Raw genomic sequence first — 25,850 nt, 5'->3', positions numbered from 1 at the left:
AAATCATTAAATGCTGGGTGTCAAAACATTATTTCTCCATATGTGTGGAAGAAGATCCACCCAGAACTATTGTTCACAATAGTAAAAATAATTCCTCAATATTTTTCTTGAAGTTTTCTAAACTACAGATAGGCAGAAGGAGAACTGTGCATGCTGCATGAGCCTCTTCTGCATTGTCTCACAGCACTTGTTACTGGCTGGAGGTTAATATAGTTGGAGGCAGGGTAACACACTGATTAAGTGGACTTTTTGTTTGAGCCAACATGGCCAAACTAATGAACTTTATACCTGGACTGTAAGCAAAGAGATATCTCAAGCTTCTTGTGATGTCTTCTTTATTTCCTTACTTCCTTACTTCCTTATTTCCTTACTTTACTGCTATGCAGTAAATAAATTTTAAAAAGAGAATTTCTCTTACATACTCACATCAGAGAAGCAGAAAAATCTGAGAATAATGAGAAATACCATGAGTTTCAGGGTAAAATTCAACATTCAAGTGAGGTACATGAACGAAAAAAGTCTTTGTTTTGACCTTTCCTGCCAGGAGGTAGAAACAAATCGGAAGCTTCTCAGCAGTTCTTATTAATGAAATATTAGATTCCCTTGGTATTCATTTGTTGCTTAGCATTTTTTTTCCTGTACCTCTATTGTGTGAGATCAAATTCTTTATGGTGAGATACAGAAAATGGCCATTGCAATACTTGAAAGAATTCAAGTTTCTGAGGAATAAACTCTGGAAAGTGATTAATTGGACTTACACCTTAGGAGGGAAGTGGGTAGAAGTATTCTAGATTTTAAAAAGGAGGACTGGATTGTTAACAAAACAAGGTCCAAGGGAAGATAAGGAAGGGATTATCCCATGAAGTAACACAGACAGACCATCTAAGAGCGTGTAACAAATGATCAGTGCTGGGGAAGGATGCAGACAAATCACTGCAAAGCTGCCATGAGACAGAAGGACTTGACTAATGACTGGCTTTGCCAAGACCAGATTTTTATTCCAGGCTTATGAAACCCAACAGGTTTTTAATTTTCCTGGCTTCTGGCTCTGCTGAGTATTACCAGAAACAGCCAGGTGGCCAACCACTTCCCACTAAAGGCCAGGTTCAGCAGTAGCTAATCTTGATTTCAAAGGGCACGTTGTACCATTGAAGGGGATAGCACAAGCCTTCAGTGTGCATGGTGGTGAGGTGTGTGCCTGTGGGGACACACAGAACTGGGACAGAGCTGGGCTCGGGAGACATGTGCTGCTGTCACACACCAGCACTGTCCCAGCACAGCTCCCTGCACCCACATAATGCAGCTCTGGCAAAGGCTTTCACTGCAGATCCAGTGAAAGTCATCACGGGAGCTGGCAAAAGTGAGGGATGCTGAAATTGGAAAAAGGAGAAGGTGGGAGGGAGTTGGTCCTTTTCCAAAGCAGATAAAGGAGATATGGCACACAAAAAGTGGACTTTTACTCTGCCCACAATTTTATGCAAGAGGACAAAGTAGACGATTGTGACTGGTGTTAAAATCTATGACTTTGCTTAACAAGAGACATCTTTCTTTCTGGCTCTGCCCCATAATATAAAAGTGAAGTGGCTGCTCAAAATTAATAACTGTCAATACAGAGCAAATGAGCAGCTGTATTGCTTTGGAGAGCATGTAAGCTGCCAGCAGAGAGCCAGCCTGACAGGGTCAAGTCCTACCCTGAGTGTGCACATTAAAAGGAGTGGAATTGCTGTATTGCTGGGAGATGGGGGAGTCAGGAGAAGCTTCAGCTAATCTCATGCCTCTGGCTGCATTCTGATCTCTGCAGATGAAGGCAATAAATATGTACTTTAGTTCTATGGCTGCCAAGGTGCTTCTCTCCAAGCAGCAGACTACTGGGTGCAAGATGCCTGATGCCACTGATGATCCATAAGGAGCTGATATGATGTGGCAAACAGAAATTTTTTTTCTTTTCTTCTGGTACACCACAATTCTGTTTCTAATGGTTAACCCTTTAGGTTGAATCCTTGCAGCAACTTTATTAGGACAAGTAGGATTTAATACTTTTTTCTCTGAGGCTGTATCAGAGTACATAAAAATTGTTGCTTACTGTTTGCATCACTATCTAATAGATAGGCTGAGCACTCCCATGTGTTCTTTTTAAGGAACTTTGCAGTGGACCATTGAAATCACTCATGCTTCCTCCAGTTTATGATGGAGCAGTAGAAGGGGTTTGTGGGAAGATACTGATTCCAAAGCATTACCTCCATCATCTGTGCTCTGGGCCACTTGAGAAGGAGGGTAGTGAGATGCAATTCACATGTCATTTTCCTAGTGGTCCTTCCTCCATTTACCTTCTCATCACCATAAGCCTGCATTGTAATGCCTTTTTTTTTTTTTTTACTAATCAAATTTTCATCTCCATGAACTCAAAAGAAATGCTATGGGTGTCATATGGACTTCCCTTTTAAATGCAAGGTGTTCAATATATTCTTAAATCTCTTTCAGTGGTCCTCAATTACTGTCCATTTTCATCTGGAAAGAATAGTCAAGAATAGTCACAAATGAGCTTTCTTAGAGGAGGTGATGCCCATCAGAAGGATTGCTGGGCAAGTAGTGATAGATACATAAGGATCTAGAAATGGTAGAATTCTCTTATTTAATATGATTTGTAGAGTATCTTGCTCAATAAAAGTGCTCAGCAGAAAATCTACCAGTAGCAGTCCTGTTTCAGCTGGCAGAGTCCATTTTCTTCTGAGTAGCTGGCACAGTGCTATGTTTTAGATTTAGTATGAGAACAACGTTGATAACACACTGATGTTTTAGTTGCTGCTAAGTAGTGCTTACCCTAAATCAAAGACTTTTCAGTTTCCCATGTCCAGTTTGCCATTTTTCCAGTGAGCAGGTGCACAAGAAAGTGGGAGGGAGCATGGCCAGGGCAGTTGAAAGGAACTGGCCAAAGGGATATTCTATACTATAGAGCATCATGCCCAGATTATAAACTGGGAAGAGTTGGCCAGGAACCTCTGATCACTGCTCAGGAAAAGTCTGGCCATCAGACAGTGAGAGGTAAGCAATTGTGTTTTGCATCACTTGTTTCTCTTGGATTTTATTCCTCTCTCTGCCTCTTCCATTTTCATCACAGTTATTGTTATTATTGTTATTATTATTGTTGTTGTTATAATAATTATAATTAGAATTATTATTTCTGGGTTTTTATGTCAATTATTAAACTGCTGTTATCTCAACCCATGAGGTTTAGCTTCTTTTTTCCAATTCTCCTCCCTAGTGTGCAAGGGGCAGGGGAAAGAGTGAGCAAGCAGCTGTGAGGTACTTAGTTGCCAGCTGGAGTTAAAAAAGAAGAATGCATCATAGCCTTACTGTTGACAGATATGTAATAGTCTGTACCTCTTTTCAGGTACCCTAAGAAAAGCTGTTCTGAATTGAAGTGTGAGATGACAATTCTGTTTGCAACTGGATATCACAGTCACCGTTTCTCTCATCCTTTGTTATATAGACACTCAAATTCTCCCATCAAAACAGGGCAACATGCAGAGCAGCAGAAAGGGGGGGAAAAAAAAGAGAGAGAAAAAGGAAAAAAATTTAAACAAGCTTTCAAGGGAAAATGTGCTTATTGTAATAAAACACGTACTGCCATCCAAAAAAAGGCCTTTTAATTAAAATCTGAAATATGTATTCATGTTTGCAGGTGTTTATTTGTTCAGAATATTGAATCCAGGATAATCCTTTGAGGCATTTGCAGAGGAATGACTGCAGAAGCCAGAAGCCCTAATTCATGAAGAAGTTCTATGTGAATTAGTTTGGCTTATCGCATATTTCACTTCTACAAAGTATGCAGAGGAGAAATTACCCAGCTGGGTGGGACAAGCGAACCTGTTTTTCCAGTACCCAAGAGCTACTGGTGGTCCTTGAGGGAGCAGAAAAAAACCCTGTTGTAACACAGCAGTTGGGGGCAATTTAGGCCTTTGTTCTTGAAGAACAGAGATTAATTTGTGCACATGCCTCACAAAACTCCCAGTAGAAAAGATAAGCAATGTTTTACAACAGTGACTTGTTTAGTGAGAGGTCTGTGGTGATCCAGGCTTTTTTAAGTTCCTAACTGGAAACTGCTGCCCGTGCTTTGCTTTGGTTGCTGCTGGGGGAAGGCAGTGAGGAGGAAGGTGTGAAGGCTCTGGGTTTAACCACCACAAAGTGTTTTTTTTAGCTCTGTTTCTTCCATAAGAGTTTTCTGCACTTAGGGTTGATTTTCAAAGGCAGCAGAAGCTGGGTGCCCTCCTGTGTGCCCTTTCCCTTTGAGAAAATCTTCCTGGCTTTCCTCCCAGAGCTCAGTGTGGCACAGGAACTTGGATGCCATGAGAGAAGCAGTCTCTTGACTTCATGCACTGACTTACCACGCTCTCTGTGCTTTGGCTGACAGTCTCACCTTCCTCAGCAGTGCCAGTAAGTTATGTGATTGATTACATATTTGTACCTTTTTGGCATAACTATTTTCTCATACTTTATAATGCATGTTTTCGTTTCATGAACTTTATGAGTGAAATAAAATACTGGCTTTGCACATGAAATCCTACCGACAGTTTTAGTTTCTGCACAAAGCTGGCCCAAGATCAGCTTGCCTTTAAATATTCTTCCCCAGCCCTCTTTTCTGAAGGAAACTGGATTTTATGAAGCTTGACAGATGACCTGCAACTTTTTCACGGATTTCAGTATCACAATGGTCTTGTCTCCTAGAACATGGTTAAGGAAACTAATATGAGCTAAACTTTAAAACTCTGCATAATTTGAAGCATAGGCTCCATTTCTCTTAAGTAGTACCTTTGTGTCAGTGGGTTTACTAACACAGAACTATTAGAAAATGGATGTAGATCACAAAGCTCACGATACTGACTCAAATCCCTCTTCAAGTGGAACAAACCAAAGGAAGTCACCTACCTTTTCAACAGCTGACTGAGCCACTGTCACTGCAGAGACATAGGAAGAGTGGCTAGGGCATGGTGTGGTCTCTCCCTCTTTTCACAGTAGCCAGGGCTCTGTCTCTCAGAAGGCAAAGCCTTTGGCCTGATCCACCAAGATTTCCCATCATTAACATATTAGAGTTACAAACAGGAGCATAAATGTCGGTGAAAATCATGTCTCTGCAGGTGCACTTCAATATACAGTTTAAATTCAGTCTTGGAGTTGAAATATAATAACAAAATGGAACAATTAAGAAGCTCCCACTGACATTCCCGTGTCTCATTATCGCAAAAGCAATTTTTCCTTACGACCTTTTTGACACTTACAAAAGCTCCCCAAAATTTGTAGGTTTTATCAAGTGAGATAAAACAAACCTATTCATCTGATATTTTAGAAAGCACCTTCTGCAATTTGAAATCCTATAATTAACATCCAGCTATCAAAAAATATCTTAAATTGGCTTACACTTCACTACTACCCATCAGCCTTTGAAAAGGCAAACCTATTCCTGGGATACCTGATGTGTTAACAAGAGGCTCCAGATAAACTTTATCTGAGGCAAGGAAATAGGGAGAAGTGGGCAATTTACAGCCCTTGCTTTATTTTTCATTTTGGTATGCCTTGTCTTTCTGCTGCAGCTTGGTGGTACAGACAGTGTGAAATAAAGCCCATGTGAGGCAGCATTTGAATAACACAGGAATGATGAACTAGATAAGCACGTGGAGTGTCATATCCAAACCACATGCATGCATGCATTAAAAGATGATTCAGTACAAATAAACAGTGCTAGGGATCTTGTCATAAAACAAAGAATCCAAGATAACTTTTTTATTATCTGAAGTAGGACGTTCTGTACCATTTCTCAGTGAAACATGCATATTCCCAAGATTTATTATCTTGATTAAATTCCAACATAGCATTTAAGCTCTTGATTGGTTTTGAATATTTGATTTAGTCCCGCCACTATCCAATTTTCTAGAGTAAACCACAAAAAACCCATAAAATTGATGCTTCTAATTTCTGTGAATTCTAAGGTCAAGCTATAACTGCTGTGAAAAATGTAAAAACTAAAAAATAAAACATTGTAAACAAATGTTATGCAAGGAAATGTTGAGCATGAATGTCTGTTAACATCAGATTTCATAAATTAATATGACAACCACTTGCTTTTAAAAGCCTGAAATACTGCTTTAATGTAGGAGATATTGAGGTGAATTCTAGGTATCTGATATTTTTTTATGGGTGTTTTCCAAGAGAGTGCAAAACCATTAAGCTTACAATATTTCAAAACACAGGAACAGCCAACTAAATCCATGGAAGGTTCAGAATTTCAGAACACTGACAGTTCTCATTCCCACATGATTTTCCAGTTTCAGGTCAAGTATTTGGTGGCTAAGATTAAGCCCAAGAGCAGTAAGGGGCAGAGAAAAAGCATCCTGTGCAATCTGGATTGTCAGGATGGCAAGAGATATGACCTCTGTGATCAAGTCCCAGTGTCATGTGTCAAACCAGCTGTTGTGGGTTTTGTTACAGATGCATTTAGTGACTGAGGTGAAAGACACGTAAAAGGTTCAGCCTTTAACTGTGCTAATGAATCATGCTTTAACTCAGGTAGCCAGTTAATCTAACAATCACCAAAGGACCAAAGACAAAGGGACTAAATTTGCCTCCAGTATAGGTCTCTGGGCTTTAGGGCACTGTTCTAGCTCTGGATCTTGCCTTGATTAATCCAATGAAACACATAGAGACCACTACAAACCACACAAGATTGTATAAGAAAAACAGTGATGGATTGAGGATGGATTTAATTCCTTCTTCACCTCTATGGATTTCAGTTTTCTTGTGAATCCTTGAACTCTCCTCCAGCCTCCTGGATCTTTCTTGCCTGATCCTTCTTCCCCACTTTCCCCCAACATGGGTTTAAAACTACATTTAAATGACTCCAACAGCTCACAATAAGATGTAGAGAAAACAAGTGAGTTTTTACATGGAAAGAATAGACTAGACTAGACTAGACTAGACTAGACTAGAATAGAATAGACTAGAATAGACTAGAATAGACTAGACTAGAATAGAATAGAATAGAATAGAATAGAATAGAATAGAATAGAATAGAATAGAATAGTTCAGTACAAAGGGACGAACAATGATCATCTAGTCCAACTGCATGACTACTTCAGGGCTCACCAAAAGTTAAAGCATACTATGTGTGGAATGCTGTCTAATTTAGTTTCCTGGTCATCCTAAAGTTCCTTTAACAGGCAGTAAGGAAGGGAGCACTGTGCCAAAGAAAAGGTCACAGATTCCACAGGTTTCACAGAACATTCTGAGTTGGAAGGGACTTACAAGGATCATCGAGTCTAACTTTTAAGTGAGTGTCCCATACAGGGATTGAGCAGGGGTTGAACCTGCAACCTTGGTTTTATTCACACCATGCCCTGGGTTAGAGAGCAGGGGTAAGAAAGCCCCCCGTTGGTGGACAAAATATTAGCTTTTGTTGATAATCTGAGGAATCTGGCTCCTGCATCAGTTGGATTCCCAAACACATTGAAACATCTGTTCCATTCTAGGTACAAATTATCTCAGTTTTAAAGTATTCATTCAAGCTGATACAAATTTAACTTAGATATATTCAATATAGGCAAATCTGCCTAGGTTTAAACTAGAAATGGATGTCTATCATCCTAAACTACACTTTCTTCAGTAAAAATTTGCTCTTAAGGTGTGCCCTCACTAGGGGTTTGTCTTTACCAACTTCTCTGCATGGGTTTGCTCCTCCCAGGGCTGACAATCCACAGAGGGAGCTCCCACAGCAGCAAGATGGTGCATCATAGTAGGGACACCACAGTCCCTGCACCTTCTTGGGGGAACCCAGCCGGGGGGGCACAGGGTCACAATCCTGGATTCTTCATGTAGGAGGAATTTAACCAGTGTGAAAGTAGTAAAACATGAAGGCAGGCTTGGTGGCCTGCCACCCTTCCCTGCATTAGGATAAAGGAAGTGATTGTAGTGACCACAAGCCCCTGGTTTGTTCACCTGTGTTCATCCTCTCTTGTGCCTGCTCCAACAACTTCGAATCTGCCTGCTGTAAGTGCCTCTGCACCCACACAAGGAGAGAAGGAAGATGTTAGGGATCCCCAAATGCAGGAGGAGCTTTAGGCTGAGGTGGCTGTGAGTGAGTGGCTGACAGTCCATCAGAGAGCCATCCTGGGGGGAAATGCTGTTCCCAAAACTGGAATGTCCTCATTTTGTGGGTCCTGTGCTTGCCCTCCCCCTTGTACATGGTCTGCCAACACGTTTTGCATCCACTGGGGGTCTGGATTTCACAGCCCTGGACACTGGTGTGCTGTTCCCAGCAGACAGCTACTCTCCTGTTTTGTAGGTAATGTGCTCGTTTCAGGAGCTAAGAAAAAAGAGTGATGAGCATATGATTTTTTTCCAGTTTTCCAATCAGAAATACTCACCTGATGGCTGATGATAGCAGATGGCCACAGAGGCCCTTAAATCCCAGTCTGAGAAGACTTCCTGTGGATATTTAGTTTCACTCTTTAACAGGCTTTTAGCAATACCAAAATACTGCCAACCCTACCCACTCATGGGAATTATGCTTCAATGGGACTGGAACAGTGACGTGGAAGATCAGGGTTTGCAGTAAGCTCTAAACCCCTCTTCCAAGACCTGGTTTTACACTTAATATGTTGTAAATATTTAAAATATATTTTGAGTTTTATATCTACATGGATAGGTAAATCTGGTATTTCCTTGTGTTAAATCCTGAGACACAGGAAACACTGTTCCAGCTGCAGACACTGACTTGCCTTGAGTGTGTTGTGGCCACAGCAATCTGTGTATAAAGAAGGCTTTAAGTGCATGTGTCTGGGGCACCCCTGCAGTTCTGAGGTGTCACCTGAAAGAGGAGTTTGTCTCCAAGAAAAGAGCTCTAGAGTTTATCCCTTGGCTTTGAAGACCCACACAAAGCTGGCAGCTGCTCTAGGACATGAAGTAATAGAACATCTTTGTCACAGGTTGGCAGAGACTTAAGTACCTTTGGACTTTATACAGCAAAGTTTTGAGGTTTTGAGGATGATTCATGTCATGAAATTGCCCCTCAGTCCCAGTTGTAGGTATTTTTGTGAATTTTCATCTGCAGGCTCAGCATGAAATGCCATGAAGCCAGCAGAGCTGTGATTTGCTCCAGCAGATCATCCCAAAGTTCATTGGCCAACTGCCTAAATGCTTTTGCAGTTACACAGAAATGTGTTTAAAGGACTTGCAGAGGAAGAGCTCTTGTGCAAGGCACCAATGCCACAGATGCAGTCCAAATGCATACATTTGACATTTCTCTCTCATTAAAGGTGTTCCCCATTCCACACCAAAAAACCCCTGAGACGTTCTTGGATTCCCTTGAACTTCACTCCCACACTATGTGTAAAGAGGTACTGCCCAAGTCCTGTTTTGCTCACTTGCCTTTAATTTGCAAGAATAAATTCAGACTGGAAAAGCAGATGCTCTGTTTGGTCCAGACTCAGTCTGCATTACTTGCTTCTCACTCTAAGATTTGTTGGAGCCACTCTGACTCCTATTTGATAAAGAGCATTGCCTCTAGACCATATTGCATCCCTGCATACCTGTGTATGGTGCTACTATTTTTCTTTCAGCTAATTGCTGATAAAATCATCTCACTCAGGAGATATGCAGGAAATACGGGGGGAAGTTGTCCCTATTCAGTATTTGATCATAAATGGTGCAAAAGGAGATGGTCAAGGCAGAAAAACAGATCTTTGGTAATGGGTACAATCTGATATCTGAATTTTGTTCATCAGGTCTGGGAGGAGAGCAGCAGAGCTCTGGGCACCCACTCTGTTTCAGAGACACTATAGCTGCCCTACAGTTGTTAACTAAGAAAACTCTCTGGCACATGTTCCATCCAAACACAGGAATCCTATATTTATAGCCTTATTTTGGAAAATAAGTCTGATATCCCAGGAGCATGGCTTCCCTTGTTCTGGCATCCCAACACGTTGTATCACACACAGTGGTGAATGAAGGAAGTGACACCTTTTTATGAGAAAGGACCTCTAGTTTTTACCTCTCAAGTGGTTTGAGCAGAGCAATTGGTAAATGAGATGCTTTGAAACTATTTCAGTTAATTCTGTGTCGTTTATTAAGTGGTCATGCATGGTCATAGCTCTGACTAGATTATTTCTGTGTGTCCTTTTTGTTAAATTAATTTCCAGGGTCACAGTGAGTGATCACATTTTAGCTTGGGTGATGAATTGGTGATCTACCTCCACACCACACTCGTCTCGTCAGCCTGCACTCACTGATCCCTGTGAAAGGCTTAGCAGTGCTTCTGCCAGGCTCAGACTTCTCCTGTCCCTCCCTTGTCCACATACAGCAGGTTCCAATGTTTCTCTTCACAAATGTGCTGCAAACAAGGAGGAGCCCCTCTCACACTCCTCACCCTTCACATGGCAGCCTGGAGTGGTTTCTTTAGGGCTCCACAGGCATCATTCCCTTATGAGAATGGCTGATCCTTGTTTGTCCTTTCTGGCACACAGACAAAGGGTAACCCAAGACAAATATGGGTGTCGAGCAAGCCCCCTTAGCTAATGACTGAACACCTCTGCAAACAGCCCAAGAGAAATGGCATGTGCTGTTCTGTGGTGTGATGCAACACTCATTTGTTGCATCTACAAAACGTCCTCATAATTGTGTGAAATTGAGTGTGAACAAGCAGTTGAATTGCAGTTCATCAAACATAATTAAACTGAAACACAGCAGCAGAAATACCCCTTTTATCTTGTGTAAGTGCTGATGACATAAATACAGAGCACCCCAGAATAAAAAAATTGACAAAGCAGATGCATGCTAGTCTTTGAATTCTTTTGTAATGCAAAAGTGACTTTTATCTCTCACTGTCTATTTTTGAATGCTCATCACTGTGCTGCCTGGGTGCTTTGATAAAAGGCAATAAATATATTTAACATATGCTTAGTTCATTTAAAAAAATCAATCTAGTTTATGTAATTTGGCAACAAAAGAGAAATCATGGAAAAATACATTTATAAATGTCTGCGACACTAATCTGGATTGTAACTATCTCTTTGACCAGAATTTTTTAAAAAGGGTAAAAAAAAGTACAAAGTAGTTAAAAAGAAGATGATAGAGCTGAGATTGTGTGATCTGTCCTGTGAAGAGTGTGTCATCTCCTAATGGTCCTACATAAAGTCTCTTTTATCCCCACAGAATATAATGCAGCATGGACTCAGATAAAGTGGGTGAATTTATTCCAGAAATGGCCTTGTGATGGGGAAGGAAGAGCAAGATCTTCTCTGCTCTTTGTCCAAAAGATGTCAGTTTTCTGCAAAGAGAGGCGCTCTCAACACCACCTTCACCTTATCCAGCCATTGCATGGAGGCAGGCATTGCATGGAGCACGAGAGTTTCCCACTGAAAATACAGTGCTTTTTGTAAATAGAGGGGTGCAGGGGTTACAGTGCTTTTGTCCCCAGATGCCCCATGCATTGCCTGGACACAGCAGCCAGCAAGTGCAGCCTCCATGCCTCCTTCCCACTGACGAGTAGACAATGGAGAACAGTCTGGTCCAGATCACAGACCAGATTTAGAGATGAATAACATAAACATGTTAAAACTATTTACTTTACATAAGCAGAAGGGCTCATTATTTTCTTTACATTAAGAAAAGTTCACTGAGGGTAAAAAAGCTAGGCTTTGAGAATACAATTAGGCATTAGGGCTCCAAACAAGAGATATTGTAGTCTATATATGAGACACAAATTGTAACCTTGCATCCCAATCCAGATTGTGCTATTTAAGCACAATAGATGCTTTGCAGATTCCAACAATCTCTTGGTTCTCCAACCCTTGCATTTTCTATATGCTGTAAATTTTAACTGAACAGTGTACTGTCAAAGGCAGGAAAATGCCTTGAAAGAACTTAGCTGCAATTTAAAATACCTGTATCTCTGCTAGACCTGGCCTTCACTTGCTAGGCAAATGCATCTGTCAGCACAAATTACCTTACAGTGGCCTTATGCATGATTTCTCCATGATGGAGCTGAGAGGGTGTCTGTTCTTTCCCATTTTCTGTTTGAAAGCATTTGAGGTCTCAAGTCAGGAAAGAGATCAAAAAACAAGCACTGGCCTCAGAGATCAGCCTGGAAAACATGTCAGTTTTTGTAGCCCTCAAGAAAATAGACATTGTTCTCATTAACTGTATATTAGGCCAACTCAAATGACTAAGAACCCATTTACAGCCAGGTCACCAGGAAAGCAGATTTCAGCAGGAGGCCAAGACTGAACATGTGACCCCACCCTAAGGTTCATTAAATATATATTTGAAACACCCAAATGTTCAAGAAACATTTTCTTCTCAGGGTTTCATCCCTGGTTTTGAACCTGTGTCATAGAAAGCAGAATCCAGCCCCAGGACAATCTTCAAGGGAAGGAATAATGCTGTAATAACACAGTCAAGCTTACAGTGCTGGCAATGAATGCTTATCTCACGCTGCTCTCCCGGTGAGTAATGTTTAAAATAAATAAATACTGCAGGGGAGTTGTTAGTGCAATTGTTGGGTTGTATCCTTGTGGCAAGCTTTTTATCATAATAGTACAGGAGAGCACAGTTTGTTTGCAAGACAAGTTTGAAACAGAGTGCAAAAGCACATAAAGTCTGTTAATAAATAATAGGCTGGGCACGTGGATTTTGCAGAGTGACTTAAAAAGTCAACCCCTTCAGAGTACAATATTATGCAAGTGCTATTGAAACAAAACAAAAGAAAATGGAGAGATTTAATTTCTAGTCCCTTGGAATGACAGACATGTTCTCCTCAGGGGAGGGTGGGACCCATGTGAGTGTGATGGCAGATGCAGGACTGCAGTGTCAGCTGTCCAGTGACACACCTTTGTGTCCTCCCACTTGTGTTGTTCCTCCCAAGAAGTGGCAATGGTACTAGAGCTTGCTCATGAATTAGGATCCCTTGAATGTGTTTTCTGTATCTGAAGACTATTATACAGTCAGAGGGACAGATCCTCGGCAAGACTCAGACAGGTTGGTGTTTTGTGGATTTGATAATGTCATATCATACAGAGGTCTAGGGCTTATCATTATCTTGGGTTTAAGAGCTAACACCAGTAAATGCCTACATCTTAACCTTCCCAGTGTAAGGACACAATAGACTAGAAAGAGGAAAGATAGGCAGGGGCTCCATAATTTTGCTATACAAAGCTAACAGCAGTTCTTGATTGAAGAGGGACCAGTTAGTTACACTGCATGGGAGATCAGGTCATTGACCTTAAGGGGCAGGGCCTCTTCCTAAAAAGTACATGCCAGCCCTACCAGGATGGTCTGTGACAATACCAGTGCATATTGGCAGACAACACTGCTTTGCCCAATTTAGGAACTGCCTAATGCCAAGCCGGGCAAGTCATCCCAGCACTTAATAATGTAAGTTACAGTTAGAAAAATTAAACACTTACTTGGTCCAAGACCTATGGAAAATGCAGCAACATAGACAAGCAGGCTGGCCAGTGAGAGCCATTTCAGGACAACAGGAACCTCCCCACTTTCCATATGAGACCCTGTTGCGCTTTTGCTTCCTGCCAAGGCAGTCCTGTTCAGTTCTCCTGTCCTGGCAACATCTGGGCTTTGTACATCAAATAACAATCTTTCTGTTGAAGCCACGCTAGCAAAGAGGTCCTTGAGACTCCCATTGGTGACAGTGAAGTTTCCTGGTCTCTGGAGAGAGAAATCCTCTGGAGACTGGCTTCTACAGACCTTGGTGAAATTCACATGTAGGTTATGGTTCACTATGCCCATAGTGACCAACGATATTGCCATAACAGAAGAGCCAATACACAGAAAAGTTTTACTTCCAACTCGATCCACAAAAAACGTGGCTGGGACTGTGCTGACCACTTTAACCACTCCAACTCCAGTAGAAGCCAAGCTGGCAGCCTCATTGCTCTGGAACCCAACTGACTTCAAAACAGTCGATGCATAAAATAAAATGTTGGGTTGCCCAGTTGTTTGCACAAAAAACACCAGAGTGAGTCCTACCAGCATTCGGGCCCTCATGTTGTTTTTTGAACGAAACAGGTCCAAGAAACTATACTGATGTTCATCTTTCAGGGAAGACTTAATCACAGTAAGCTCTTTAGTAGCATCTGATGTTTCCCGTAGCCTCTCCAGTACTTTTCTTGCCGCATCATCTTTATTTTTCATCACAAGAAACCGAGGGCTTGGTGGCAGGAAATACATGGCAATAGCTTGCAAAGCACCTAATGGAATCACGAGGCCAAACATGTACTTCCAGCCACGAGACATGCTGGCAAATGCATAATTTGAAATATAGGCAAAGAGAATGCCTATCACAATCATGAGTTCATTTAATGATACCAGGAGGCCTCTTCTGTGCTGCGGGGCGATCTCAGCGATGTACACACACGTTGCAATTGATGATAATGATATGGAAACACCTATGGCGATCCGGCCCACAATGAGTATCTCGTATGATTCATAGGGCAGCAAAATCAGACTGCCCACCACAAGTAAAGAAGATGCAATAATGATAGCAAGTCTCCTTCCAAATCTATCTATAAGGAATCCACCAGTAAGGGATGCAAATAAGGCCCCAAAAAGCAAGGAACTTACAACGACTTCCTGCTCTTTGCAAGAGAGTGTTAAAATGCTGCTCATCTGAAGAAGAGCTCCAGAGATAAGGCCCAGCTCATAACCCATCAGAAGTCCACTTACAGCAGCAATGCAAGAAGATAGAAAGGTGAATGTTCCACAACCTGAAATAAGAGGATAAAACACAAAAAACGTGAAAGAGTGATTTCTACAACATTCTGACAATTAATAATAACTTAATTTGATATACCAGTTTAAAAAAATCTCTCTGTAACTTTTAGGCCAAACAGCTAGGTACAATACACGTCCAACAGTAGTGGTGGCATAAAAGCTATTTGCATAAAAAGCTATTTCTGAAAAGAAAAAAAAAGTAATTAATATAAAATATTTAGTTTTAATGCTTTTGTGTCCCTTATCTTCCTGATCAGAAGTCAATAAGGTTTTGATCAGATCCTAATTAATTAAACCTTCTGCTTCAGAATATTATTGCAGAAAGAAATGGTGAGAAAGCAATTTTTGTCTTGGGATTTTTCAGTGTTTCTCCTAAACTGAGGAAGCCTCACCCACCCAACTAGAGTAGCATGAACAAGGAAAGCATAAATTTCTTGGCCAAATTGCTTCAACCTTGACTCAAATAAATAACAGGTTTTCCCTCACCACTTACTATTTCCTTTGTTTTGCCTGAGGATGACATGAAGGCTGCTGGTACCATTGTTTTTATTTTGCTAAGTTCAAGACTTATTCAGTGAGCACCAGGTTGATGCAGATATCTGGGATATTCTAGGGAAACTGATCTTTGAGGCAAATTCATGAACTTTCTAGGCTTTGCTCATGTCTAAACTCAGATTCTTTGGAATATCTTGATCAAAGATTTTGCATCGCTTTTGACAGCCATAATGTCAGGAATAAGAAACAGACTATGAAAACAATGCAGATTACATGCCTTTGAATGTCCACTTTAAAACAAACTCATTTTATACAGTTCTGATTCATTGTTTATTGTTACAAGATAGATTTGACTGATCATATTCCACTAACTGTGAAGCCTTTTGCACCCTAAACCTTGAGGAATATATCAGTTTGTTGTTGTTGGTCTCGTTCTTTCTCCCAGCATGGCTTTCCTCGCATCATGATGTTGGCTGCCACACAACTAGAAAAGAGTAAATCGACTTCTGATTTTGCAGTTAGTTAGAGAGATGGGACATGTCGGAGGAGAGGTGGCTTTTGCAGCACGACAGAGTCAGTATTTAGCTAATTCTTCTGGAATGAGTGGTATACAGTCTAATTGGAAACGATACACAGAGTTTGTTTATTTTTAGCTCATTTTCCTAAGGCGTTAAGGCTCTTTGATCACGCTGACTGCTCAGAGCTCCTTGCCAGTAATTTTGAGCACATTGGTGAGGATCAGTCCCATTTGACAGAGGATATTACATTTCAAAAGCAAATCTTGAATAGAGAGAAGGAGAGCAGCCCTAGCAGTACATCTGCACTGCTAAAGTAAACAGTGCAGAGCCCAGGCCCAGATCCTGGCATGTGGCCACATACTCTACTAAATTGCTGGCAGCATCCCTGGCACATTTATGCCCCAAGCCACCTTGTGTTCTTCTAACAACTCCCAGAAGCAAACAATTCCACCATCCCACTCTGCAGCCACTACATAGGCAGATGTGTTATTTTGGAGGGTAGTGTGAGTATAAACAATGCCTCAGGGGTCAGTGGAGATGTGTAAGCCCATTAAGCCTATTAAGAGAAGTGTCATCTCTTAGCTGTCCTAATTTTGAGCCAAACAGCAGGAGCCAAACAGCAGCAGCCCTGAGATACTGAGTGCACCAAGTGCACCTCAATTCACTCAGCTGCTGAGCTGGTGTGGCTGGCAAACCAGAGATAGATAAGAGATGGGAGAGAAGCACATGTTTTTGTCTTGATGGGCCAAAAGGACACAGACGGAATGGGATTATTGTGAAAGGTCTTTCAGAAGGTGGGGGCGGGTGGAAGATCTACTGGGATGGAGATGGGACATCTTGAAGAAAATATCAGAAACAAATTTGTAAAATGCTCCAGCGATGGAACAATCTTTTTTATGTTGCTGCTGTCCGTATCTGTTAATATTCTTAAAGCTTTTTCTTACTTTATATCTGCAGTATCTGAGACCATTTCACTTATTTTAAATAGAAGCATGAGTTATGTCCTGCTGTACTTCATTCACCCATCAAACAGTACTTCAGTGGAAGTACTGCCGACTACAGCTAAACTGCTTTGTGCTCCATCCTGCAATGCACATGTACAGTATTCGTTTTATCATTCCAAAACATAATTTCTCCTTCTCAGTTATACTTTTGAATTGCCTGCTTGCTGTGTATTATTATATCTGAAGAATATACCCTTCCAATGAATCCTGGCTGGAAATCTGGGCTGATAACAACACAGTGTTGTGCTGAAGGAGTGAGCATATCAGAAACTAAATTGCTAATTTGATCGCAGTGCTCTGTCCAAACTACTGTTCGGTGCTGATGTTTGTGCTTCCTTGAATATCTCTGTATTTTATATCATTGAGCCATATGTATTTAACATAGGACTTTACCTCACTTTATATATTATGGAGTAGAGAGCATTGTGTTCATCCAGTCTGACACTCACAAACAGCACAACATAATCCTTCAGACCCACTTCAATTACATTTCATCTGAACCAGGAGATTTAAAACATTCAGCTTTGATTTAAACATTTATGATTGAAAACTAATGACTTATGATTTAAGTCATCTCAATGGCTAATTGCTTTCACTGTAAGTTATCTGTCAATTATTTCTAAGGTTAATTTCTGCAACTTCAACTTTCAGCCATCAGATCCCATTCTCCACTTCCCCACTCTTAACTGTGCTCACTGAGTACAAACTTATAGCCTGTCAATGAGTTATCTCACAGACATCTCCTTTTCAGCTATTTACCCTGTGAGGCTTTACAAGTTTACCAATCCCTTAAGTATTCAAACGTCTGTTCTCTGAACTTTTTCCAGACCATCTACCATCTCCAGTAAATTGTGATCTGGACCCAGTGCTCCTGCAGTAATTACACAGTGCCAATAGAAACTGAACATAATTTTTCCAGTCCTGGTGGACATTTCCCTCTCTACTTGTCCAAGGATTCTCATAGACACATACAGAAGCTTATCTTCTGGTTATCCTTCAGGAAAAATCTACTTTTTTTCTGACTGGATTCTTTCCAAGGCACTGCCTTGCCTTTTAATAAGACCTGCCTCGCTGCATCCTAATGAGGAATGCAAATCACTTTACATTTGTCTGTATTAAAATACATAGGATGGGTTCAACTTACCTAACTGTGAGACAACTACATCATCTCTAGATTGCTCTTGTAACCACTTGGGAAAAATAGGCACTTCTAGACATCTGAATCAGGTTGGATGCCTACTTCCCTCCATTGCTTATAAAAGCAAACTGTGCGGCTTACTCAGATGCAGATGTCTAAAGTTAGCAGAGAGGAACCCCAGACAGCACATTCACTTGCAGTCAGCAGGCCAAGGTATCCAAACTGCATTCAGCCAGTGACATAACCCATTTATTGATCTCCCATCACCTTTATCACCCTGTTAAATAATCTGTTCTTATTTTCTTCCAAGAAACCAAGAAAAAACATAAAGTAACAGAGGAGCAAAAACTGAGTTTAAGGCTCTTCAGCAGAAACACAGCAGCATGGACAGTGTACCCTACTGATATTTTGAAGTCTGTGTCCTGCACAGTTCTTAATTCTTAAAATGGTGGGAGTGTCATTTTTGTATGGTTCCAGTTTCTGAATGAGAGTGCCAAGTCAAATATCTTGATAGAGTCCACCACCAGCCCTGTTCTTTACAATCCAGACTGTGCTCACATCAGCCTGTAGTCCTTAGATCAGGGAAATTGAGATGGTTATTTGTTTTTAGCCTGTAGAGCTTGGACACCTAGGAATTGATAAGGGAGCATTCAAGCACATATATTTCTTGCTTATCCAAGTAGACCAACTTGATCAATGTCTTCATGTATATTTTGTTTGTTTTTACTGGGTCAGCTGGTATCCTTCTTCATGTGTCCAGTCACACATACTCACAGATGTACAGAAATAGTGGAGGGCTGTAACTAGAGGACCCCGGAATGAAAAGAGATCCTGATGTGATGCAGAGGGAGACACATTGTCCTTTTGCATTAGCAGCAGCAAAGTCAGTAGTTAACTTAGTGTCTCTTGTCCCTCACAGGCATTATTCCACTGAAAAACACTGTTATATCACCATGAGGTTTTGTTTTAACTGGTATACCCGAAACTTGCCTACTCACAAGTGCCTGCTGAGTTAAACCTTGGAATCTCTGATCACTTTCCCTTCATGGTCTTCCTCTAGGCAAAATTCCCTCTGATTTCAGCATATGTTTTGCTTTAACATTTCCAGATAAAGAATGTTGCAGTAGTTGTACTCACAATCCTTTTAAGTGTCACTTTTAATGATGCTGCTGGCAGTTCTTAAGCATTCCTTTTTTTTTTTTACAAAAAGCTTCTTTACATATACATCTATATATTTCTCTTATTTTTATGAGATGCCAGCAAAACATATGGCAGTGTACAGCCAACGGGAATAAAATATTTTAATGATAGCTTCCAGAGAATTCTCTCCTTCTGTCTGCTACTAACACCATGGCTAATGAATGTGTGGCTGGTATGTGACAAGTGACTGGAAAGTCTATTCTCTGGTTTCCCGTGTAAACAAAGTGATTTCTCACAACTGTTGCTCAAGTCAAAAGCAGCCCTGCTTGGCAAACAAACCTGTCTTTAAGAACATTCGTTGGAAGTGTTTATGCTTGGTGCCAGAAAAGGAGACCAACTGCAGTTGTAGTGCAGGAGCACACTGTACTGACAATAAGGCTGGATGGGGCCAAGTGCTAAGGGTGTGCCCCTTCACTTGTTTTCAAGCATATATTTGGGAAAATACAGTCCTTCCAAAGGCACAGTATTTGGTCTGTGCATGTGTTTTATGGGCATTATGGATAAATGATCAGTGCCAGGGAAGATCTCTGAGCAGGCTGATCTGGGAAACACCGCTCTTCACCTACCTAATGGGATGGAGAGATATGGGAAAGGAATCCTTTCCAGCTCAGTTTGGCAGTACCATGCTCGACGTTGGTCCAGACACAGATTTCTGTGATATAGTTTTTCTTTGCTTTCTCCCAAAAGATCATTCAGTGTGCATATAGAAAATACTTGGTGGGGGAGGGAGATTAATTTATGTAACCTGTGCAAATATATCTGTTTTGATAGGAAGGGACTTGACAATCTCTTCCACCATGGTACTTTCTTCTGTTTATTTTGATTTAATATGAGATGAGAAATGTTTCAGTTTGGAAGGAAAGGAAGGTATTTTCCTGTCAGGAAAGTTCTTTAAATCCGTGCAATTTCTTTGATCTATCTAGACATTTGGAAAGTGAATTCAAGTTCTGTCAACCATTGGTTAATAAGGACAGGTTAGAAAATCCTAATGAGTCAAATACATTGCCTAGATATAAAACCACAGCATGGAACATCTTTTTTTTTTTTCAATAGAACAAGACATCTACTTTTATCTACAATAAACTTAAAAACTACAGCATCTGTATTTGAATATTTTAAGCTATCTCCAGTAACATATTTCTTCTCCATCTGAGTGCTGTCTGACATATAAAAAGTGTGTCTTTCAAGGGATATAGTACATAAATTTCCCAAATTGTCATTAAAGAACGATTTTGCTGAAGTGTATAGCATGAGGATCGCTTTTTTTTTTTTTTAGGATAGATGTTTGATGGAATGTATTGGGAATTGCTGCATAATTAAATCATGGTTTTGCTTCTCATGAAAGGTAATTCTCCCATTTTCATGTTATCATGATCTTTGCTGTGCTGCCACAGTCACTTTCTCTATCTCATCCAGTTGTCTGGTATAAAGAGATAGAGGTTACCCTGTTGTTCTACTCCAACACCTGAGGTTTCTTTAGATCCAGTAGCTGTTCAGTAGGTGCATTTCTCCTATTAGCTAGGATACGTCTATCTACCTGTCCCTCTAGGAGTCTGGCATGGGATCTAAACCAGTTACCCAATAAGATCCTACAGGATGAAACAAATGGCAGCTTTGGGACAAAGTTATATTGCAAACAGAGCTGGAAAATCTCAGAAAATACTAATTTAACCAAAAATAATGTCAGGGCCATGCGGGATCACATCCATTTAACAAATGGAACTCTTCCCACCCAAGTGTGAAAGGCAAACCCAAACCAAACACTTTGTAAATTGAATGAAAAGAGTAGGTGAAAGGAAACTAATGCACCACTCATCTAAAGTCCACCTTACAGTGGTGGGAATCACTGAATACTTTGTATAGCATAAGCCAAATTAATGTACTTTGTAAACAATATTCAAATTTCATGAACAAAAGCCCCCTGACAATGATGGAAAGACAGGGAATGCAGATCCTGGACAGACCCACCCTGGCCATGTCCTCTCTTACTGCTCTGCTATGTAATTTCATTATATCATCAGGCAGCCTATCCCCTCATTACATGCATTTGGGTTTTGTTTTGTTTGTTTCTAGTAAGAATCAACAAGTTTTAAAATTTCTAACTGTATAATTATATATTCCTTAAGTTACTGCTTTAATTTTTGGGTAAGGACAGGCATGTAATTTGCACATACTCTTCTAACCTTAACCCATGTGCTGCAGAAACTTTGCTATCTGTTTATTGCTATCCTACAACCATCTGCACTGCTGTCCTCAGTCCCTATGGCAATGTTAAATGTGTCTGCACACCTACTGACTTTCTGTTCTTGGCTAACCTCTGAATGTTCCTGTGTTAATCAGTTCATTCAGCTCCAAGTGAACAAAATCTGCTTGGGACATTGTCATTTCTGGCTTATGATCATTCTGTCTTGTTCAGGTACAGTTGCCTTGTGGCTGAGAAATATCATCATTGTGGGGCATTATCCCCTTTTATCATCTGGGAAAAAATTTGAAAATGAAAAACCATGCTGCCAACTGAGAAAAACTGGTTGTGTAGGATAGTAAAGATGAAGAGCTATGAAATTCCATTTCTGTACTTTGAAACTTATTGCAGAATCAATGTTACAGCTGATTTTTGAGGTGTCAGCAGAGAAACTCTTTTTCTTCCTGAAATGCTAGGGAAGTAAAAAAAGGAGGGAGACTCTGTTCCCTCCCTGTACTGTTCCCCTGCATGGGCAGGTGCAGTGCTTGCCTGGACTCCCTCCACTCACTCCGGTGAAAAGGGCTGAGCTGCCCCTGAGCGTGCAAGGACCAGATCACTGTGGTTAGAGGGCAGCAGGTTCTCCTATCTTTCAGACGGCTGATGTCCGCAAAGGAGAAGGATTTACACAACAGACAGCACCTACACGAGCAGTAGGACCGAGGCCTTTTAGGGAAAGTATCACACAAACCTTCATTCAAAATTCAAGCTGGCAGTCCCCTTCCTTACCCGAATGTTCCCCTCTCGCCCTTCTAGAAATTGAGAAGGCATGTCCCGAGGGTCCCTTGGCTTAGGGGCCGCTCTCCCCCGGCCCCGAGCATTGGCAGAGCTGGCCAGCAGCTGGCACAGCTCCTGCCTCCTTACCTGCCGCGGCCGGGAGCCGGCAGCGGCCGCGCTCCTCATCCTCGCCTGCTCCCATCGCCCGGCTCTGCTGGCTCAGCTCCTCCGTGCTCTGCCCAGCTACCATCACTGCCCCCTTCGCACCTTGGGCGGCAGCACTTCACAGGGCTGCGCTCCTTCCCCGGCCCGCCAGGAAAGCGCAGGTTGTTTTCCTCATGGCAACAAGTTACTGCGGCTGGCTGAAACCAAATGCAGACCACAAAGTGGTTTGTGAATAACTTTGTTGCTATTTCAGAAGGCTTTGCCCTTTGCAGTGACACGGGCTGTTGCTATTCTGGGGAGCCTATTGCAGGCGAGGGGAGGGCCGTCTGTCGGAAGTATTGCTTTTGCCTTTTAACAAATAGTTGAGACATCAGACATCTATGCACAGCTCCATGCACATTCCTCACCCATTCACTTACAGGGTCTCTCTTTCTTTTCCCCGTCTCTCTTTTCCTCCTCTTCCTGTTGTTCATACACACAGGTTTTTAGCAGAGAAGGCACACTGAAGGGGAGGGTTGGAAGTGTTTGCTCTGTCAGCTAAAGTTAGGGCACTGAGCACACACACTCCGCATCCCTTCGTTCTTGCTACTTATGAGCAAGTTATGGTGAGAAGTAGAGGAGAGGAAAACAACCATGGCAGCCCTTTGCAGCCTGTGATAGTAGGAACCAGGACTTTACATGACAAAGATGCACGTGATATTTTACAAGCAAATGCAGGGCAAGCCACCCTCTTTTCTTTGACAATTATTTGTCGAAAAACTGAGACCGTCTCAGCTATATTGAATCAAAGAGTTGATTTTGATTGCTGCTGGGAGTCCATCCTTACTCACTTCTGTGGCAGCAGTGATCAGAGGCTGGGCAGCAGCAGGAGGGAGGGAGAGTTTGCAGTGGGTGCAGGTGAGCTGCCTGTAGGGGCTGCGTGCCCTGCTCTGTCCCAGTCCTGGTGGGAGAGCCTCCAAGTGCTCTCAGCATCAGGCAAGTTGGCCAAGCTACCCTCAGTGGGAATCACTGTTGTATAATCTGGCAGTGCTGCAGGCTTCTTGTTTGTGCTCTCTGATTGCTTGCTTGCTTGTTTGTTTTTGTTGTAATACACTATAGCCTGCAGATAGCATGAGAGGGAAAGGTAGACATAGAAACTTAGTAGCTTTTTGCAGTATTTCCAGACAGGAGAATTCCTAAACACTTTTTTCCTTAAGTAAAGCAGGCATAATAAGCCCTTCATCGATGTTTGCTTAGGCAGAAAACTGTGACGAAAGGCATTGTAACTGCTCCATCTGACAGCTGCCTCACTTTCAGCTTCAGGACTGCCAGGGATGCCATGGGGGCATTGCTTCCATTGGAGAGTTTGGGTTTTGGCAGTGCCATTTACATGTTATTAAATGAGTCAGCCTAACTCTGTTCTCACATGTTACATACTTTCCTTGTAAAATGTCCATCTGTCAGTCGGTACAACATGCTGTTAACAGTTTCTTGACACATCCATAGAAGTGTTGTTTCTTCATGGGATATGTGCAAAAAGTTTTGTTAACTTTTAAAGAAATTATTTGTATGTTTTAGAAAAAAAAATTTGAGAGGCTGTTTAGGCTGGGGAAGGAAATGTTTTCATAGATCAAACTCAGCTGTGATAAGATTCCTCTGTGATAATGTGGTGTGTAATCGACCTCTTCTAACAACCCACACCTCACATAACCCACAGCTCAGCTCAGTGCAAGCTCTCTGGAAACTCCATAGGTGCACAGCTGTTCCCACATCCCAAGTGTCTTTACATGAAATGGTCCTGGAGATGTCAGAGAACTGCAGAGGTGCCTGTGGCAACTTGACAGTGAGGAAAGTTTTGCTCCCAAATGTGAGGCCCTAGAAGATGCTTTGGAGTTCACTCCTCCTGTTGAACCACTCATCAGCCATAGCGTGTTACTGATTTTGATGGAAGTTAAGAGATGTAGTGCAACTGTTCAAAAACCCTCTAAACTAAATGCCATCCTCCAACTAAATATGCTGATTATGCACAGCTGCTGGCACAGACTTTAGGAGGATTTAAAAACTTGTCAGGAACTGCACCTTCCCCTGAACAAGAAGCATACTACCCCTAGCAGTAAGTAATAAAAAGACTGCTTCATACTGAGTTATCAAATCTTAGAATTAAAAGATTTTATGAAATGAATGTTAAGTGAATACAATAATGAATTTATTTTTTTAATAGGAAAATAATTATTTAGACAACCAGTCTAAAACCAAAATTTTAGACAACCAGTAGGATTTCTTATAACTGTGTTTACACCTAGACTCTAGTCCCCTCAAAAGCCAGAGCCTAGAATTATTTTAAATGTTTACTTCTTTGTTTACTAAGAAACCCAGTCAAATAATAAATTTTTCATTTCTAGTTCTGCCTTTATTTCATGGTATCTGTGCTACCCGCAATACAGCAATGGTTTAACTTTGCTCCCTGGGGTAATCTCAGAAGGTATGTACCTAGCTTGCACGGAGGCTAAAGCAGCCAGTAGACACAGGACAAACCAAAATGGCCAGAGAAAATATGAAGGAAAACATCCTTATTCTGAGGGCTTGTATTTGGGCTGCCCAAAGGGCAATGCACCCTTGCCATGCTGAGCTGCGGGTGCTGCTGAAGGGCCAGGAAGGTTCCTGGGCTTCGACCTGCCCTCTCTGTTATATTCTGTGCCTGTAAAAACTCTATCACTGTAATATGGCCTTTGGAAAAAATGTTCCCAGTAAGTGGATATGTGAAATATTTTAGTGTGAGATCTGCTGTTAGCATGGTGTTGTTATAAGGGATGGACTGCAGTGTCATCAGTTTCAGCTGATAATGAAAAGCCACAGCTCAGCCAGTGTGAGAATCTCTTACCACAGTTGTGGCAAACATCTGAGGCATTGATGTTACTGGTGTTTACTGGTGCTAACTGGAAACACAGAAAGGGAAGGAATTGTAAAAAAGCTGATTGCAGCCAATGAAAGCAAACAGGGAAAACAAACAGCCTTTGCTGATTCTGCAGTCAAGCCAGCTGTAGAGGGATGGTGTGAAATGCAGCGACTGAAGCCCTTGCTGGTGGCCACAGGGTCCTGGTCCCACAACCCCTTCTGCTTCCCACCAGAAACAAACAGTCAAGCAACAAAAACTCTGGTACAATAGACATTACTGGGATAAGGAGGAAGAAGAGGAAGTGTGCTTTGATGCTTTTCAGTTCTCCGTTGTTTTCCTGCTACTGCCTTGCCTGTGCACAATGTTCAAAACAATCCTTTGGCTGGGGCTCTGTGCCAGGAGCAAGGTGTCCCTCGGATCAGGGGCTGGAGCCTGCCAGCAGACTGCACCTGCTCTGCCCCTCTCATGGCTACCCAGGAAGGGAGTCCTGCTGGAACCAAGGACCAGGATTGTTGTTGCCAGAAGGCAACAAATCCAAAATGCTGAGATGGGCAACAGGTTAATGATGCTCTGAGGACTAAGAGCCCTGGCTCTTAGTCTTTCCCACAGGAGTGGGAAAGATTTAAAAGCTCAAAGCAGGAGAATCAGGAGACAGGCAAGGGGTACAAGTGCAACACTTTCATAAGATTCCCCTGTTAGTTTTCTCCGTGTGTACTTGGCAAGA

The 25,850-nt window shown here is 41.7% G+C and overlaps 1 protein-coding gene across 2 annotated transcripts in view; it reads right to left on the bottom strand.

The window, feature by feature from the left end:
- Positions 1-22,557, bottom strand: part of SLC2A12 (solute carrier family 2 member 12) — a 30,696-nt gene extending 8,139 nt beyond the window's left edge. The window contains exons 1-2 of one of the 2 annotated variants that reach the window (XM_014874255.2): positions 22,234-22,557; positions 13,452-14,768 (exon numbers count right to left, since the gene is read on the bottom strand). In XM_014874255.2, coding sequence (XP_014729741.2) covers positions 13,452-14,768; positions 22,234-22,336 — 1,420 coding nt within the window. In that variant the 5' untranslated portion in view covers positions 22,337-22,557. The remainder of the gene's footprint in view (positions 1-13,451; positions 14,769-22,233) is intronic. The other variant, XM_088161759.1, reaches the window with a different exon arrangement.
- Between the last annotated feature and the right edge of the window lie 3,293 nt (positions 22,558-25,850).

The sequence above is a fragment of the Sturnus vulgaris genome, chromosome 3 (genome assembly GCF_052056855.1).
Source record: "Sturnus vulgaris isolate bStuVul1 chromosome 3, bStuVul1.hap1, whole genome shotgun sequence".
NCBI lineage: Eukaryota > Metazoa > Chordata > Aves > Passeriformes > Sturnidae > Sturnus > Sturnus vulgaris.
This window is presented reverse-complemented; position numbering and strand designations above follow the sequence as displayed.